The 19,287-nt window shown below is 41.7% G+C and overlaps 1 protein-coding gene across 5 annotated transcripts in view; it reads left to right on the forward strand.

Annotated features, from left to right (window-relative positions):
- The window catches only part of FLACC1 (flagellum associated containing coiled-coil domains 1), a 61,803-nt gene extending 43,278 nt beyond the window's left edge, over positions 1 to 18,525 (forward strand). For 3 of the 5 annotated variants that reach the window (XM_058709513.1, XM_058709504.1, XM_058709523.1), the window contains 10 exons: positions 535 to 628; positions 2,564 to 2,625; positions 4,142 to 4,239; positions 5,545 to 5,597; positions 7,242 to 7,341; positions 9,111 to 9,214; positions 12,317 to 12,379; positions 15,769 to 15,858; positions 15,990 to 16,099; positions 18,047 to 18,525. In XM_058709513.1, the coding sequence (XP_058565496.1) occupies positions 535 to 628; positions 2,564 to 2,625; positions 4,142 to 4,239; positions 5,545 to 5,597; positions 7,242 to 7,341; positions 9,111 to 9,214; positions 12,317 to 12,379; positions 15,769 to 15,858; positions 15,990 to 16,099; positions 18,047 to 18,089 (817 nt within the window). In that variant the 3' untranslated portion in view covers positions 18,090 to 18,525. The remainder of the gene's footprint in view (positions 1 to 534; positions 629 to 2,563; positions 2,626 to 4,141; positions 4,240 to 5,544; positions 5,598 to 7,241; positions 7,342 to 9,110; positions 9,215 to 12,316; positions 12,380 to 15,768; positions 15,859 to 15,989; positions 16,100 to 18,046) is intronic. The other 2 variants (XM_058709537.1, XM_058709531.1) reach the window with 2 other exon arrangements.
- The last annotated feature ends 762 nt before the right edge of the window (positions 18,526 to 19,287 follow it).

Consider the following 19,287-nt stretch of genomic DNA (forward strand, 5'->3'; position numbering starts at 1 on the left):
AGCTAAATAACTTATGGTCATCATGGAGGCTCCAAACCCAGAAACACAGAAAATTGTTATCTATTCTGCAAGCCATGCTCTGAAATCCCCTCTTTTTCCTGTGTCTGGGCCATTCCTTGCCTATGATTCACTGTCAGCATCAATCCATCCCCCACCTTCCCATTTCCTAATCCTCTGAATTTTTCCTCCTCCATTTCAACTGTCATTACTGAATCAAGGTCAAACCCTGATAGATCTCTGACATATTCCTCTTCCCCTTCTATTCAACAGGTAACCAATCCACTCCTCCACCTACTCACACCCCCCACTGCAGGCTAGCTTACCCAAAAGGTCTGATCTGAGGCTCAACCACCCTGCTGCCTAATTCCTTCTCCCAGACTACTCTTCCACCCCTCCCATGACCCCCATAATGATGGAGCAGATGCAGAACATGGCCTGACTCTCACCAAGCCAGAGATAGTCACGTACAGGGAGGTGCCTGACTGGCACAGAATGGAAGCTCTGTGGATGATAGAAGGATTCCTTGTCCCATAGGACTGATATCATTACTGACCTGCAAGAGCAGATCTCAGAATTGACAGTGATCATTGAACAAATGAACAGAGACCATCAGTCTGCCCAGAAATTGGTGAGTGATCCTTGAGTTAGCTGACATCTCTATGGGTAGGGGAAATACCGGTTTTTTCAGATCACCTGCTATGTTCCAGGCAAGATGCCAAGTGCTTTACTCGAGGGAGCCATGTTGTCTAGGTGACAGCTCTGAAGATAGGACTGTGGCTACACAGTAGGATTTCTCTGACTCCATCCTTATCCATAACTGCAAGAACTTAAATCTTTCCTCAAAGCCTAAGTCAATTTCCAGGAGTTCTTTATGTGCCTGCAGTGTGTACATTGCTACTGAACTCACCACACCAAGGGGTGCCAGCCATCTCACGTCAGGCTTACTGTGGAGAGTTAAACTTCAGAGGGTGCCGAGTCTCTTCCTAATGGCAATAGTGTGGTTAATGCACTCAGTGTGGTTCAAAAGCTACCCAGAACCCTTCAGTACCCACTTCCTGTTGCTGTTAAAATTGCCAAAGCCCACTTCAGAATTTGCTGAGATCAGTCTGCACCCTGTGTTTCCTGGGGATTTTGGTGACAACTCCTTTAGATTTTACCATCTGCTTTATCATAGTCTCTTCTTCCCCACCTCAAGCAGGGGTGCCTGCTGGCCTGGGCTGGAGTGATAAACCAGAGCAGTGCTCAGAAACAGCCTCCCCCACACCCCACTTGCCTGTTGTTATTGAAACCCACTTGTGAAGGTCGACTTCCCACCAGTCCCACCCCTCACCCTCTGACATGCCCCAGGTGTGTCTGAATCCTACAGTGACCTGGCTTGTGACTCACACTGAGACCTCCCCTACTGTTGGTTCATTACTATATTTATCTGAAAACCCTGCCAGGTTTGTGGTCTGCTTCTACAGATAGGAAATTAAGGCTCAGGAAGTTAAATAAGTTCTATGAGATCAGTCATCAATGGTGGATTATTGTTGCAAAATGCACATTTTCACTCACTGAATCACTGGCCCTGCTAAAGACCTATTTAGAGATTATTTTCGTGCAGGGACCTCATACTGTGATACTTAAAATTCTCCCACCTGTGAACATCCCAAATTGTTGTGTGACCCTGTGGAAGGCTGTAGTTCTGGCTGCCAGTGTGTAGACAGAGAGGGACAGGGAGAGCCCTGAACCCTTTTGTCTCAGTTTGCAGTGGGTGCTGACTGTTCTGGAAGTGTCCTTTCCTCCTGAGACACTAACCAGAGAATCTGATGGTTAAAATGGAAGGTCACCTGGAAATGAGCAAATTTTGCCTGTGGTAACATACCTTTCTGACAAAGAGGCTTTATTAACACCAGATTTTAAGTTTATTGAAAGTGTGGAGTTTGAGGGGCGCCTGGGTGGCGCAGTCGGTTAAGCGTCCGACTTCAGCCAGGTCACGATCTCGTGGTCCGTGAGTTCGAGCCCCGCGTCAGGCTCTGGGCTGATGGCTCAGAGCCTGGAGCCTGCTTCCGATTCTGTGTCTCCCTCTCTCTCTGCCCCTCCCCCGTTCATGCTCTGTCTCTCTCTGTCCCAAAAATAAATTAAAAACGTTGAAAAAAAAATTAAAAAAAAAAAAAAAGAAAGTGTGGAGTTTGAGTCTTGGGCCTCTTTGGCTCTTCCAGGGCAAGCTCTTTGCTCAGTAGATGATAACTTAATTGAATTATGTATCAAAGAAATCCAAAGACCAAGATCTTAGAGATTGCTGTCCAGCAAAAAGACCAGACCTGCCTATAAAACCAGTTAGTGAAAGAGATGGTTTCTGTGCACCAACATTATGAACTGATTACATACCAAACAGCAATAGACCAAGGCAAGGATTGCTCCATTCCCTGAGTAGTGATGTGCTCTCTGGGATTAGAGAACACAAAGAAGAGAGTGTGGGGAGTAGAGCACACCCTATGAACGTGAAGGCTTCTCAGAAATTGCAGACTGCAGTGGGAGTGGGATCCTTTATGCTACATCGTTAATGCCATGTTGCTCCCAGCTCTCCGATGAAATGGCTCTCCGCTGTGCTGAGATGCAGCAGAACTTCGAAAACAAAAACAGGTAAGCTTTCTAGCACAAGCTCCTGTGTGCTGAAGGCCCTAAGACTCTTGCTTCCTTGCAAGATTTCGTTTCACTGGGATTTCAGATAGTGCCAAATGGAGTTGGGTAGGTGGGGATTGGGGAAATGGGCAAGATGGTTTGATGTGAAGCCACCAAAATGTAGCACAGAGAAGGTAATTCCTAGTTTTGCACTTTCTGATCCAATTACTTTGTTTCAAATATAATCTCCCTTTCTGTTGATTGCTGAGGAGAGCCAGTTTTCATTCTCTATGAGATTTCTGTGACAGACAACTATTGTTCTCAGCCCAGCCTCCTCCTATTTCCCCTGCCTCTTCACTTCCTCCCCCCTCTTTCTCTTCCTCATTTTTGTCCTGTCATTTCTACTCTCCTGGCTAGTCCCGTGACCTGGGCAGAATGGGAAGAAGGTATGGGAGGAGCAGGAGCCAGAGCCACAAAGACAAGCCAAGGGGAAGTAAAAGGAAGTGTGTTGCCTATGTGGGTGAGGAAACCTTCAAAATCTCCTTCCAGGCTACCTGCTGGGCACCAGAGCAGCCTCAGAAGTCCCAGCAGAGAGAAATATACCTCACTGAGTCATAGACTTGCTTCCAAAAAATTATAATAAATAAGTAACATATTTGTTATATAATAGCTTTCATTATTTTTAGAGCGGTTTTAGGTTCATAGTAAAATAGAGCATAAAGTACAGACAGCCTGACCCCACACCTGCACACCCCAAGTAATCATTAACTCCTGCACTATTGTGATGCATTTGTTACAATCGATGAATCTACATTGATAAATTACCATCACCCGAAGTGCATAGTTTACATTAGGGTTCACTCTTGGTGTTGTACATCCTATGGGTTTTGACAAATGTATAATGACATGTGTCCACCATTATTGTATCATACAGAGTAGTTTCACCGCCCTGAAAAATCCTCTGTGCTCTGCTCATTCATCCCTCCCTCCCCACTAACCTCTGGCAAACATTGATCTTTTTACTGTCTCCATAGCTGTGCATTTTCCAGAATATCATATAGTTGGAATCATATAGTGTGTAGGCTTTATATATTGACTTTGGTCACTTACTATTATGCATTTAATGTTCCTCCATGTCTTCTCTTGGCTTGACAGCTCATATGACCTTTCTTTTTGACATTCATCTTGAACACTGCCAGCTTCTGCCCCCTGGAATGGAGGCTGAAGAGACCCTGGGCTCTAAAATTATCCTGGATGCTAATACAGCCTACAGTTTCCCAAGACAGCCATAAACAAATACTGTGCTATTAGCACAGGAGTCTATGGTCTCCACCAGCTCCATTCAAAATAATAGTTGGTAAAAATGGGTCTTCTCACCTTCTTCTGGGTGGATGCCAGGAGAATGAGTCAGGAAGTGAAGGCCCTGCAGGCTGCCCACAACTGCCTGTGTGATGGGGAAAGGTGGGATCAACTGAGTGTAACAGCTCAGCTCTGGACTTGTTTTCACTGATTGTGGCCTTCTCCCGGGGTCACACAGAGAGCTCAAAGAGGCTCACGCAGCAGAGCTCAGTCAGTTGGAGAACAACTACAAAGCCACACTGAAGGCAGAGAAGCTGGCTGCCCAAGAAAAACTAGGTATGGTCTGGACTGGGGAGAATGACCCTGGGGAAGGGTGAGAGGCTGACCATGGGGGTCTAGGACCAAAGAACTCCCATGGTCATGGATGGGCTGGGACTCTGCTCTCCAGATGTCCTCCTAAAGCTCAGAGACAGGGAGTGACTGAGAATGAAACTGAAAAGAGGGAAACCATGTCATCAGTGTCCCTCCTATGCCTAGGTGATAGACTGGCCTGCAACCAAGTGTTAGGATCTGAGCAAGTCCTTAATCTCCTTGAGTCTCATTTATTCTGTCTAAGAATTGAGGACTATAATACCTGCCTTTATCAGAGAGATAAGAATGTGAAAGCACCTTTTTAAAATATATTTTTAACTCTACAAATATAATATTATTGTAATCCAGCAAGTTACATCATCTGTAAAATGGTGGTGTTTCATTATATTATAATAGCACACTATGATTTATATGGCCTTATAATGCATAAGAGTTGTGTTGGCCATTTATCCCATTATTTACACTGTCCTCAGGAAGGGCAAAATGTGTATCCTTCAGAATTCTGAGATTATAGACTAATCTCCATAGGGAGAAGGAGAAATTCTATAATCTTCTCCCTTTATTTTGCCTTACTTTTTAAAAAGAGGGTATTTATAGCTTGCTGATTTTCCAATTTTCTAAAGAAAACATGTATCATTTTCAAAATCAGCGTACACTAGAAACATCACTTTAAAAAGAGAGAAGCAGGGGCACCTAGGTGGTTAAACGTCCAACTTTGGCTCAGGTCATGATCTCACAGTTCGTGGGTTTGAGCCCCACATCGGGCTCTGTACTGACAGCACGGAGCCTGATTTGGATCCTTTCTCTCCGTCTCTCTCTGCCCCCTCACCCTGCTTGCACTCTGTCTCTCTCTCTTTCAAAAGTAAACATTAAAAAATAAATAAAACTGCTTTAAAAAGAGGGAAGCAGGCGCATACTACAAGGTTTTGCTCCTCTTTTCCCCACAGATGTAGGTGTACCCCCAGGGATTAGTTCTCACATTTGGTATGCATCAGAATCACTTGAGAAGCATATTATCCACAGACACTAGGCCTCTCCTCTGAGACCTGAATTCAGTGGGTTTGGCTGGGTGGAGGTGGGGGGTAGGAGAAGAAGACAGGCGTCTAGATTTCTAATAAGCCTCCAGGGTTATTCTTGAGGTGCAACACGGTTTTAACACCTAGAGGATGAGTTGGAGATGGAGGAAGAGTACAGGAGAGCTCACACTTGAGTGTGAAAACATTCATTTCGGAGGAATAATGATGACCCTGTTGTTTTCCTTTTGTCCAGATGAAATGGGAAAGGAGTATAAGTATTTGAAGAATATGTTTCATATGTATCAGGTGAGATTCAGAGCTCCTTGGATTATGAAAGTAAGAGGCAAGGCTCATTCCTGGCTGATGACATCAGGCTGAATCTACAGCACTTGCCCAGAAAATAATTTCCTCAGATTCCCAGCATCCTTGGTTCTAGGTGGCACTAAGTACACCCAGGGAGAAGAGTGACCTTCAGACTGTGGTGGCTTCCATGTGTGAATCAGTCACCCAGTCCCTAAAGAAGCCCACTGACAAATATGTTTGTAATTACAAAAGTAATACCTGCTCATGGTTTCTAAAAAATGGAAATACAAAAACCAACTACAACAGCAACAAAAGAGAATTACCACCGCAAGACAATCTGCTGTTAGCATTTGTACTTTGTAACATCTTTGATTTTAGTAGAGTGCAGGGCCAAAAAGGATAAACATTTTAAAGTCCTTTGATACATTTGGCCAAATTGCCGTCCAAAAAAGACTCTCTCACTGCACCCCCACCAGCTGGGCATGGGATGCTCTAGCCATCTCAGAATGTAACTCATTCATTAAATCAGCTAATTTGAGGGAGGCCTGGGGAAACAGGCCATGATTTCTTCTTAGTGGGATGAGAGAGTAGGAGATGAGGAATGAACAGGCTGAGGCAGCAAACCCCCATCCTACTGGTGAGCAGCTAGTTGTGTTTGCGCAGGACTTTCCAGGTTTTAGCATCAAAAGTTCAGGGTCCTGGGACACAACTCAGTCTCAAACAAAGACAGTTGACCACCCTCTTAAAGGAGGAAATCAAGTCAAGCACCAGCACCACCTCTGAAATTCTATTTGCCATCCACAGTTTCAGTTTCGAGCTTGTATCTAAAACTTGTTTTTCAAGATGTATCTTGATACAGTGAGGGAAAACATCTTAGAGCAAAGCCTAGGAGAAGCATCAGACTGATGTGTGGGTAAGCTTCCCCTTACGTTTGCTTCAGTCTGTACCTCTCCAGAGAATTTGACCTCTATGGAAACTGAGCTGCCCACCAGTCTTGAAAATGATAAACGAGAACCTTTATTTAAATGGCCATAAACAATTACAAATGAGCTCTGATGTCTGGCCCCAGTGTGAGTTATGCTGCTAACCTGGGGGAAAAAAGGAGGTCAGGGTACTGAGACGTTACTAGCAGCATCCAGGTCCTAGGCCTTCCTCCTCCTGGAGTCCCACCCCCATGAAGTCTGAACCAACCAACAGGATTGGCATCAGGTTAGGCTTATTTAACCTCACCCACAAAGGAAGTTAGATTTGCTGAGTTAAAAATAGACACTGTCTGAAAAACATACCATTGTTTTCTAAGTGTTCAAATTAACTACTAGGCATTTCCCTTGTTTCTTCATGAGCTGTTGATAAGTGATTCATGATTCAGAGGGAGCTGACATGTGAATCTGCAGCAGGGGAGTCCTACCTGTCTTCAAAGGAAACCCAGTTTCAGTGGGACAAACACCATGCAGAACTTGCCTTTGACTTTAGGGTTCTACAGGCCCTTGGATGGGCTGGGCTAGAATTTACTCCCACCAACCACCCACAGAGGGACTCCCAGCAAGCATTCTAGTGAGGGAAGCTTTAAAGGGCCCAATGCTGTGCCTGGAGCCAGTGTGCAGTCTTTTCCAGGATTCTTTTCATAGTGCCTTTGTACCTCTGCAGGACAGCATTTATGATGAAATGGAAGATAAGTGGTTGAAGAAGAAGGCAGAATGGGAGAAGGATGAGAAGTTGGAGCGGGAAAAGATCCTGCTACAGCAAAGTGAGTACAAGAACTTCTCTTTTTGATGGCACGTGTACCAAAAAAAAAACCTGCCATTAAGTTTGGTCTTAGCTTGAGAACATCAGCCTTAGATTCACTAAAGGTGATGGCCAGAGGGCTGGATTCCTGAATCAAGAGTACATGGAGTTTTCAACAAGTGACAATAAGGATGGAGTCTTTTATAAAACTCAGCTATTTGAGGGTATAAGCCCGTACCTTCCAAAGCTCTCCAATTCCAAGTTTAGCCATCATGGTCTGGAACAAGCTCTGGGACATCTGTAGGAGCATTGACTTGTTACCTGGATACAAGTGACCCCGAATTTCCAGAAAAATGTTCTGGAATTAGAGTTTCAAATATTCACTTGTTGGGAGAGTGACAACACAATCATACTGAGAGCCTCTGTATTCCCATATCCCCCCCAGAGGATCTCCATTTTTCAGGTACAATTGACATATAACACTGCATATGTTTAAAGAGTACAACATGTTGATTTGATACATTTATATATTACTATATATTTTTAGTATTTCCAACACCTAGCACAGAGTTTGGATCATAGAAAGTGTTTTATGGAGGCCCTGGATGGTTCAGTCAGTTAAGTGTCCGACCCTTGATCTCAGCTCAGGTCTTGATCTCAGGGTTGTGAGTTCAAGCCCCATGTTGGACTCCACACTGGGAGTAGAGCCCACTTTAAAAAAAAGTGTGTTATGGATGAGCCTCCTACCCCCAGCAAGCATCTTCCTAAGTGGAAAAAGAAGAAAGGAATTTATGGAGACTTTGCTCCCTGACCTAGAGGACTGGTTGAGGTAGGAGTGGAGCCTCTACAAACCTATACCACATCCTACCTCACCCCAGTTCATATCAGACTTGGTTGTTTTCAACAAATTACTCATTTAAATGCAGAAACTCCCTGGGTGAGTTAATCCTCAAGGCTATTCCCACCCTGGTGGGGACTCTTGACTGCAGGAAGGCAGCATGAAGACCCTGGAACTAAGGGTGAGGAAAGGATTGAGGAGCTGCACCTATCTGAGGCTTTACTCAGAAGCCTGGTGTAACATAACCCAGGTCTTCTTCCAGACTTCTGGCCACCCATACCACACTCATCCCATGTTGTCAACATCTAAGTTAAGATGTTACACCCAATTTTGAAAGAGCAGACTTCAGCTGTGCATAGTGTAGCTCAGCCCTCTAGGGGTAGCTTCCTATCATTCCCAGCTTATTCACAGGATGAGCCTAGGGGTTGCCTCCCTATAATTCCCAGCACCATGAAGCTGAAGAAGAAATCTGTGTCAGCCCCTCACCCCTCCTTTCTCCTCTTTGGTTTTGGGGCTCGGTTGGCAAGTTCTCCTGCACCAGAAACAGTTTAAACCTACCTCTACCCCAGGGTTAAGTACAGAATAAATTTTATTGCTGGAAAAGTCACATTAGTCAAGAGCTATATTTTAAGGTAAGAATATCCAAGAAAACGTATTTACTTCAGCAGAGGGAATGGACAAAATAATAAGCAACAGATCTAAAACAAACTACACACACACAAAAATCAGAGACATTAGGAGTAAAACCCTATGGCTGATGTCACTGGAAACTGCCACCATGTTCACCTGATTCCCAAGCATTTCTAGCTGAGCATCAGAGGCTGAATGACAGGCTGAAAGGAACTTGAGTTTGACCCAGTCTGGAATTTTTATTACCTTCAGATATTCTCAGTTTCTCTCTGCATGTGCTTTCCCCACATTTACTCATATACGTAATTTCTTCTCACCCCCAGAACATAATATGACAAAAAAGTTTGAGTTAGAGTCAGAAGAAGAAAAGAAGAAAATAAATGACTCCTACAGTACCGTCTTTGAGAACTTCAATCGAGAGAAGGAGGTAACTTAGCCCAAAGCACATGAGTGGTTGAGCATGAAGCCTAGGTGGGACATCCGGTTCCTAGGTGTGCCTCTGTAATTAGGCACAATTTTGCCTTTATGGGCATATTCTTCCTTTCCCAGCTTCCTTGGAAATATATGCAAGTAGACTGGCAGTCTTGCTGTCCTTTATCTACATGGTCTTACCACAGGGTCACTGTGGAATGAAAACTGAAATTAGTGGGAAATAATAGAATGCTAAACACATGCAAAATGTGAAATTCCCTATTTTGCCAAATTTTCCCAGTCTCTGAATGTCCTCCTCATTCTTGACTGTAGCTGAAGAGAAAGGGCAGTGTAGCAAACTAAACTAAGCAAGTTGGTCATGTATAGCTCTTAGTAATTAAGAGGATCTACCTAAAAGTTAGAGGGGGTAAGGGCGCCTGAGTGGCTCAGTCGGTTAAGCATCTGACTTAGGCTCAGGTCATGATCTCACGGTTTGTGAGTTTGAGCCCCAAGTTGGGCTGTGTGCTGACAGCTCAGAGCCTGGAGCCTGCTTTGGATTCTGTTTCTCCTTCTCTCTCTGCCCCTCCCCCACTCACTCTCTGTCTCTGTCTCTCAAAAATAAACAAACATTGAAAGAAAAACAAAAGTTAGAGGGGTTAAAATGTAGCTACTCTTGTTAATCACTCCCCTACAACCTTGATACTGATGCCAGATCATAGTGAAAACAGGTCTCAGACATACAGACATTTACTAAATAAACATGCATTACTAGCAAGCAGGCCCCAAGTGGTTATACCACCAGCTCTCTGAACTTTTAGGTATATGAAAGACTCATCAGAGGTGTATGCAAGGGTAGTACAGAGGTAGGATTCTGTAACCACTGTAGTCAGCATCTGGCAGCTGGAGCTCCTCCTAAGCAGACACAGGGCCATTTAGGGATCAAACCTTAGACACCATTCCTGAGTGTGTAGGCTATAGGCTTTGTTAGATTCCTATACTTTTTTCCTGCAAAGTGGACAGTGTCTCTAAAATAGTATCTACCTTCAGGGTGCCTGGGTGGCTCAGTCGGTTAAGTGTCTGACTTTGGCTCAGGTCACGATCTCACAGTTTGTGAGTTCGAGCCCCGCATCAGGCTCTGTGCTGATAGCTCAGAGCCTGCAGCCTGCTTTGGATTCTGTGTCTCATTCTCTCTCTGCCCCTCCCCCCACTGTGCTCTGTCTCTGTCTCTCAAAAATAAATAAAAATGTAAAAAAAAATTTTAAATAGTATCTACCTTCAATATTCCATTTTTAAGAGTCCATTTCCAACTATCATGCTAATTAAAAAACCACTAATTTCACCAATAAAAGCCCATTTCTGACATTCACTATAACTGAACAAAACAGTAATGTGGGTGTGGGACATGCTGTGCAGTGTGTCCAGTTCTTCTGGGGTATAGAGAGCTCAGACATCTGAATAAGAAGTAGCAATTCCTCTAGTGGGGAGAGAGTTGATCATCTGCATGCATCCTTTCCTCTCTTCTATTTTTTCTCCAATGATGCTGACTATGAATCTGTAAATGGTACTCTCTCTGTCTCTCTCATGAAGCATAGTTTCCACTTAGCAAAAGCATTGTTTTGAAGGGGCACATGAACCCTAATGTTTATAGCAATGCTATCGACGACAGCCAAAGTATGGAAAGAGCACAAATGTCCATTGACAGATGAATGGATAAAGAAGATGTGTCTTTTTTCCATTGGATGCTCTTTCCTGCTTTGTCAAAGATTAGATGGCCATATATTTGTGGGTTTATTTCTGGGTTTTCTATTCTTTTCCATTGATCTATGTGTCTGTTTTTGTGCCAATACCATATTGTCTTAATGATTACAGTTTTGTAATGTAGCTTAAAGTCTGAAATTGTGATCTTCACTGGGTTACTTGTTTTTTTTTTTTTTTTTTTTTTCAACGTTTTTTTTTTTTTTTTATTTATTTTTGGGACAGAGAGAGACAGAGCATGAACAGGGGAGGGGCAGAGAGAGAGGGAGACACAGAATCGGAAACAGGCTCCAGGCTCCGAGCCATCAGCCCAGAGCCTGACGCGGGGCTCGAACTCACGGACCGCGAGATCGTGACCTGGCTGAAGTCGGACGCTCAACCGACTGCGCCACCCAGGCGCCCCTGGGTTACTTGTTTTTTTGAGTGTTGAGTTTGGTGAGTTCTTTAAAGATTTTGGATACTAACCCTTTATCCGATATGTCATTTACAAATATCTTCTCCCATTCCATCGGTTGCCTTTTTGGTTTTGTTGATTGTTTCCTTTGCTGTGCAGAAGCTTTTTATCTTGATGAGATCCCAATAGTTCATTTTTGCTTTTATTTCCCTTGCCTCTGGAGACATGTCACATAAGAAGTTGCTGCAGCTGAGGTCAAAAAGGGTGCTGCCTGCTTTCTCCTGTAGGATTTTGATGGTTTCCTGCTCACATTTAAGTCTTTCATCCATTTTGATTTTTTTTGTGTGTATGGTGTACATAGGGGAAGGGAAAGAAAAATAAGATAAAAACAGAGAGGGAGGCAAACCATAAGAGACTCTTAAATACAGAGAACAAATTGAGGGTTGCTGGAGGGGACATAGGTGTGGGGATGGGTTAAATGGGGGATGGGCATTAAGGAGGGCACTTGTTGGGATGAGCACTGGGTGTTCTATGTAAGAGATTGATCACTGGGTTCTACTGCTGAAGCCAAGACTACACTGTATATTAACTAACTTGAGTTTTAAAAAATGTATATATATATTTATATATTATATATTTATATATTATATATGTATATATTATATATTATATATTTATATATTATATTTATATATTATATATTTATATATTATATTTTTATATATTATATTTTTATATATTTATATATTATATATTTATATATATTATATATTTAAACATATATATATATTGCACATAAGTTAAGATTTTCAAAATTTACCTTCAACAAATTAAATGTGTGCTTCATTACACCAATATCTAAACTTTGGTGAATACTACATTCTGGAATCCTATTCTGGCTTTCTCAAGTCTCTGAAAGAAGTGCCAGAAACCCCAGTGCTGACCTTTTCCGAATAAAATTGTTTTTAGGAGCTACTGAAACAACATGAAAAGGACACCTTGCAATTAGAGGAGCTGAGAAAGACCAAACAGGTAAGCTCTTTCATTTTTCTTGTGGAATTAGCATCTTACAAATGCACCAGTAAAATTATATACCCTCAATAAAATAGAATCTATTATAATTTTCCAAAACAAAATAAAACAAAAGGAAGACCCAAAGCTGAGTTTGCTGGATTCAACAAGTCAAATAGAACTTTATAACTATAATACAAAGTCATTTATAAAACAGAGCCTTTGTGTCTTTTTAGAGCAATTTGAGCAAATATATGAGCAATATGCTGTGTGATCTTCAGTGTCAAATGCATTCCATTTCTAGTAAGGCTCAAACCACAAAAGAGTCTTGATTTGTAAAATACCAAATTCTTCCCTTAAGCTCTAAAAAGTACAATACTGACCCTGGCAACTCTAATTCCAAGCCTCTCCTTGATATTCCAAATGTGCCTCAACCCCAACAGCTTCCTCAAAGAATTCTATTCTTCTGGGACAAATTATGACACTTCCATGTGGGAGATACCTGAAGGGAAACTGTTCAAACCCATGAACTGCCTTCTGATTCTTCTTATACTAGGATCCAGAATGGACATGTTTGGGAAAAGACTAGCCATTATAAAATCATGGAATTATATCTTAGAGCTTAGGCAAGGCTTCAGCATTGTTGGGTCAACAAGCCTCAATGTTCTGCATGGTAGACGGATAGGCTTTGGAGCAAGGAAAACCCAGTGCATTGTAATAGCTGCTTTAATGAGCTTGTCTACTAATTCTATCATTCCTTTCTGGTTCTGTTAATTGATTTTGCTCCTCATTTGTGGTCATATTTTCTCATTTGTTTGCATGCCTGGTAATTTTTTTTTTTTTGGACGCCTGCCATTGTGAAGTTTACCTTGTTGGGTGCAGGGGGTGCCTGGCTGGCTCAGTCCATAGAGCATGCGACTCTTGATCTCTGGGTTATGAGTTCAACCCCCACCTTGAGCATAAGCGTAATCAAAACAAACAAACCAAAAAGGTGGATTGCAAACTACCTTGTTGGGTGCTGAATATTTTTGTATTTCTTTAAATATTGTTGGACTTTGTTCTGGGATGCAGTTAAGTTAAAGCAGTCTTTAGTTTAAGGCTAATTTTCCCCCCTACAGAGATAATACCCTTCTGAGTAGTCTACCCAATACTCTGTGTACTCTGGTTGGTGGGAATGTAACTATTCCCAGTCCTGTGTTGAGGCTGGGGATTATTCTACCTGCTCTGTGCTCATGATTCTTTCCCCTAACCTTATCTCCTTCTATTTCTTCCCCTTCATTACACAACTGCAATGGCACTGGACTCCTTGCTGTATTTTTAACAGTCAAGGATCCTTTACTTGGGGTCTTTGCACTTGACATTCACTCTTCTTGGGAAGCTCTTTCCTAAATATCCACACAACTAACTTCCTTACCTCTTTCTGGTTTTGTTCAAATGCCATTTCTGAAGGGCCACTCTATTTAAAGGCTTAACACCCTCCCCAACACTTCCATTTCCTTGTTTTATTTTTCTATACAGATTTTTTACATTTATTTATTTATTTATTTATTTATTTATTTATTTATTTATTTTAAGAGAGAGAGCAAGCACGTGAGTAGGGGAGAGGGGCAGAAAGAAGAGAGAGAATCTTAAGCAGGTTTCATACTCAGTACAGAGCCTGATGAAGGGCTCTCCAAACTGTGAGATCAAGACCTGAGCTGAAATCAAGAGTTGGATGCTCAACTGACTGAGCCACCCAGGCACTCCTCTATACAGATTTATAACTGTCTAACCTGATAAACTCAATGAATGAAAGCAGAGATTTTTGTCTGTTTTTTTCTACCACTAATCTCCAGTTTCTAGAACAGTACCTGGCACATCACAGACATTTAGTAAATACCAGCTGATTTTTTTTGAATAAATAAGCAAACAAAAGAATGCTAAATGACCTAGTACAGTGCTTTGTACAATGCAAATACAGTGAGAGATGGTACCTCTCTAGTTTATACATCTTGAGAAGATGCTTATTCCATGGGAAGAGCTCTGAAGACATGTAGGAGTTAAATGAGGCTGACATCTGAAAGCACAGAGCCATCTGGATCATTTTTATTGTCTCTTCAGCATTTATCTAATGTAGTAGATTTATCCCTTCCCCACACTAACACTGCATGTTCTATCTTCATCCTTCGTTTGTTTTTAATTTATTATTGTAATTATTTTATTGACTTTAATTTTTTTTCATCCCCTTCACTAGGGTGTATCTCCATAAGAGTAGAAATTATATTTTTATTATTCATCATAATATTCCTAGTGCCTATAATAGTAGGTGTTTTTCGGGGCGCCTGGGTGGCGCAGTCGGTTAAGCGTCCGACTTCAGCCAGGTCACGATCTCGCGGTCCGTGAGTTCGAGCCCCGCATCAGGCTCTGGGCTGATGGCTTGGAGCCTGGAGCCTGTTTCCGATTCTGTGTCTCCCTCTCTCTCTGCCCCTCCCCCGTTCATGCTCTGTCTCTCTCTGTCCCAAAAATAAATTAAAAACGTTGAAAAAAAAATTAAAAAAAAAATAGTAGGTGTTTTTCCTAATTAAAAGACTATTTTTAAGGAGTGCCTGGGTAGATCAGTCGGTTGAGCATCTGACTCTTGATTTCTGCTCAGGTCATGACTTCTGTGTTGAGTATAGCACCTGCTTAAGATTCTGTCTCTTCTGCCCCTTTTCCCTACTAGTGTGCTCTCTCTCTCTCTCAAACCAACTTTTCTTAAAGGCTATTTTTTAAAGCAATGTTAGGTTTACTGAAAAATTAAAGTGCAGAGAGTGCCCATATCCTCCCCCAACACAAACATACAATATACTCTATTATTAACATCTTGCATTAGTGGGGTACATTTGTTACAGCTGATGAACCAATATTGATACATCATTTTTAATTAAAGTCCATAGTTTACATTAGGGCTCACTCTTTGTGTTATGCATTCTATAGGTTTTATCAAATGCATCATGCCATGTACCCACCACTGCAATATCATACAGAATATTTTCTTTACCTAAAACTCCTCTGTCCTCCACCTATTTATCCCTGATTCCCTTCCCAATCCCTGGCAACAACTGATCTTTTTACTGTCTCTATAGTTTTGCATTTTCCCCAATGTCATATAGTTGGAATCTGGAGTAGATATTTGATAAATATTTGTTTAATAAATGAATGATTGGTGGCTATTGTGACAACCACGGGAGCTCTGGTGAGGGCTGGCTCTGGGACAGTGATAGTGAGTCTGCATATGAGGATATAGATGGGCAAGACATAAAAGAGATAGAAGTAAGAGGGCACAGTGACTGAACAGTGAAGGAGAAGGAGTAGCTAAAGTTGACGCTTCACATTCTAGTCCAGGCACCCTGCAGAAGAGAATAGATAGACATTGTTGTCTTCTTAAACAGGTCATGGAGGAAGAGTTGAATGCACAATCTGTTATCTTAGAATCACTTAACACATCCCTCTACCAAACCCAGATGGAACTCCAGAGAGAGGTGAGTCCTGGCTGGAGTGGGGATAGGGTTGTGCAGAGGAATCCAGGTCTCTGTACGGTTCTGCCATGTAGCTTTGCTCTGGATGACTCTGGCTTGGGAAAGAGAACAATTAAAATTTACATGTCTTTCAGAAAGCTACAGTGGGAAATCTGGAGAAAACACTCCAGACCAAGCTTGCCGAGACCGAAGAAAAGTTTAAATACACCATACAGCTTCTGACAGAAGAAAACATTCATTTAAGGTGTGCATGATGCTGCTCAAAAAGACATGGCTGAGTTATCTTTAGAAAGTGGAAGGGAGTTTGGGTGAGGAACAGATATGAAGATGAACCCAGGTATTTCTTAATAAAGTCAAGGCACAGGCACTTCCAGGAGGGAAATAGTCATTCAAAGCCTGGCCACAGAAGTCACCTGCTAAGGACAGACAGTTCATCTGAAGTGGTGCTGGGCATGTGTCTAGACTCCTCTCCCTTATTACATCTTAGTTTTTATTCAAAACAGCACATGAAATTTACCTGTGGATCTTTATTTTTTAAATTAATTTATTTATTTTGAGAGAGACAGAGAGAGTAAGCAGGGGAGGAGAGAGAGAGAGAGAGAGAGAGAGAGAGAGAGAGAGAGAGAAGCAGAGGATCTGTAGCAGGCTCCACACCAATAGTACCCAATGCAAGGCTCCAACTCGTGAACTGCGAGATCATGGTGTGAGCCAAAGTCAGACACTCAACTGACTAAGCCACCCAGATGCCCCTATCTGAGGGTCTTTGAGTTTATTCAGTTCTGTGAATAAATTTTAAATCCCTAAAGTCCTCTGCCCTCCACCTATTCATTTTTTGCTTCCCCTCCCAACTCCTGGAAATTACTGATCTTTTCACAGTCTCTGTAGTTTTGCCTTTTCCAGAATGTCATACAGTTGGAATCTTTAAGAGATATTTAATAAATATTTAATGAATGAACGATTGGAAGCTGTTGTAACAACCCATCTGAGTTTTTACCATGTCCCCTGAGGGGTTATGGGTTTAGGTGTCAGTGGTTTACACTTAGATACAGCTGCGTTTAGCCCCTGTGGAAGTCAACTTGAGGTCAGAAATAATACTGTTAACTGGAAATGCATTTTAAATCATTGGGATAAATTTTTGGTAGATACTTCAATAAAGGGAAGTTATTTATTGTATTGATTTGGTAGTAAAACTTATCCCTTCTTGTCTAGGTTCTTTAATCTAATAGTTAAATTGGCATAAAACAGATTAACAGGAAAAAACAAATTTAATTTTGTATGTATAGGAGCTCAGTAAAATATGAGACTCAAAGAAGTGAACAAATCAGGCAGTTATACCTTTTAGACAAAGTAACAATAAATTTGTAAAGAATTGACACAGAAGTTTGGGGTTGGGGTACTAAATTAGTAAGTAACAGAGTTGTTGGGTTTTTTTTTTAATGGTTTATTTATTTTTGAGAGAGAGCACAGGCAGGGGAGGGGAAGAGAGGATCTGAAATGGGCTCTGTGCTGACAGCAGTAAGCCCAATGTGAGCCTTGAACTCACAAACCGCAAGATCATGACCTGAGCCCAAGTCAGACACTCAACCAACTAAGCCACCCAGGTTTTTTTTATACAGACTTCTTAGCTTTAAATTCCCTATTTCTGCTGATAGGGATATCTCTTTACCTTCTGGTATAGGGAAGGTATATTCATATGAAAAATCTATTTCCTACTTTCAGGGGAACAAAGAGGGTCAGAATGCCTTTCTTGCACTGGCTGTTGCTTAAGTAACTTTAACTCAAGTAATCAATATGCAAGGTATATTGGGATGGCATACTCTGTTTCCCCTCAGCAGAATATTCCTCATTTGAGAATTTGGTAACCTAAATACCATTTCTCATTAAATTCAAAACCACTGCAAGTATGGGGTGCCTTGGTGGCTCGGTTGGTTGAGCGTCTGACTCGATTTCAGTTCAGGTCATCATCTCATGGTTCATGGGATCAAGCCCCACACCAGGCTCTGTTCTGACAGCGTGGAGCCTGCTTGGGACTCTCTCTCTCAAAATAAATAAACATTAAAAAAAAAAACCTATAAGTAATGTGTGCAGCTGCCCCCAGTGAAGGAATGAAACCACATTTCTCTCCCCTCAGATATCCTACATCCCCTTCTATCCTTGAGTCTATAGTGATACATGTTCTTTTTCTCTATAGGCAAAAAATAATTGTGAAGAATGAAGAAATTTATAAGGAATGATCTGGGAGGTTTCTCTCTATGTATGAGAATGATTCTGATAATTTAGAAGATGATAGCAATGAAAAACAAGAACTATGAGCAGAAAAGTTGTTCTCCAATACAAAAGATGTTAGGAACACCATCTCCATAGGCTTAGACAACTCCCGTGAGAGTTTCTTGAGAAATGTATATTATGAGTTTAGTTCTTGGGCTGCCTGGGTTCTACTTTTGCCTTTTCAAAATTTCCTTTCTTCTAAGTGGTTGGGAATGTTTGAATTCTCATCTCAGTTATACAGGCTTTCAAGACTCTTCATTGTAAAGTGATGTTCCCTATACCTGGATCTAAACTTTCTCTGGGTATTATACTATTTTCTCTTCCACATTTACACATTTCATTATGAAAACACTGATCCGAAGAACTCGTTCCTATTAAATATTGACCATATTTTGAAATACACCTTTTGTCCCCCTGGGGCATTTACCTAGCAAAAATGTAATTTGTTGATTCAATTCCAAAAATCCTTTCTCTCTTACATGTGTCCCCACTGCTCCACTTCTCAATCGTGTTCCCTATACTATGATTTTGGAAAAAGTGTCTGATGATCCTTGCCACCTTCTCTAAACAATCATCAGAATTCAAATCCCCACAGGGCAGGCAACTGGTTTTGGGGGTAGATTCCCATGATTCATCGCTTACATACAACACCAGTGCTCATCCCAACAAGTGCCCTCCCCAATGCCCATCACCCATTTTCCCCTCTCCCTACCCCCCCCCCCCCCCCGCCAATCCCATCAACCCTCAGTTTGTTCTCTGTATTTAAGAATCTCTTATAGTTTGCCTCCCTCTCTATTTGAAACTATTTTTCTCCTTCCCTTCCCCCCTGGTCTTCTGTTAAGTTTCTTAAGTTCCACATATGAGTGAAAACATATGATATCTGTCTTTCTCTGACTGACTTATTTCACTTAGCATAATACCCTCCAGTTCTATCCACATTGCTGCAAATGGCAGGATTTCATTCTTTCTCATTGCCAAGTAGTATTCCATTGTATATATAAACCACATCTTCTTTATCCTTTCATCAGTTGATGGACATATGGGCTCTTTGCATAATTTGGCTATTGTTGAAAACACTGGTATAAACATTGGGGTACGAGTGCCCCTATGCATCAGCACTCCTGTATCTTTTAGATAAATTCCTAGTAGTGCTATTGCTGGGTT

The sequence above is a fragment of the Neofelis nebulosa genome, chromosome 2 (assembly GCF_028018385.1).
Source record: "Neofelis nebulosa isolate mNeoNeb1 chromosome 2, mNeoNeb1.pri, whole genome shotgun sequence".
NCBI classification, from domain to species: Eukaryota; Metazoa; Chordata; class Mammalia; order Carnivora; family Felidae; genus Neofelis; species Neofelis nebulosa.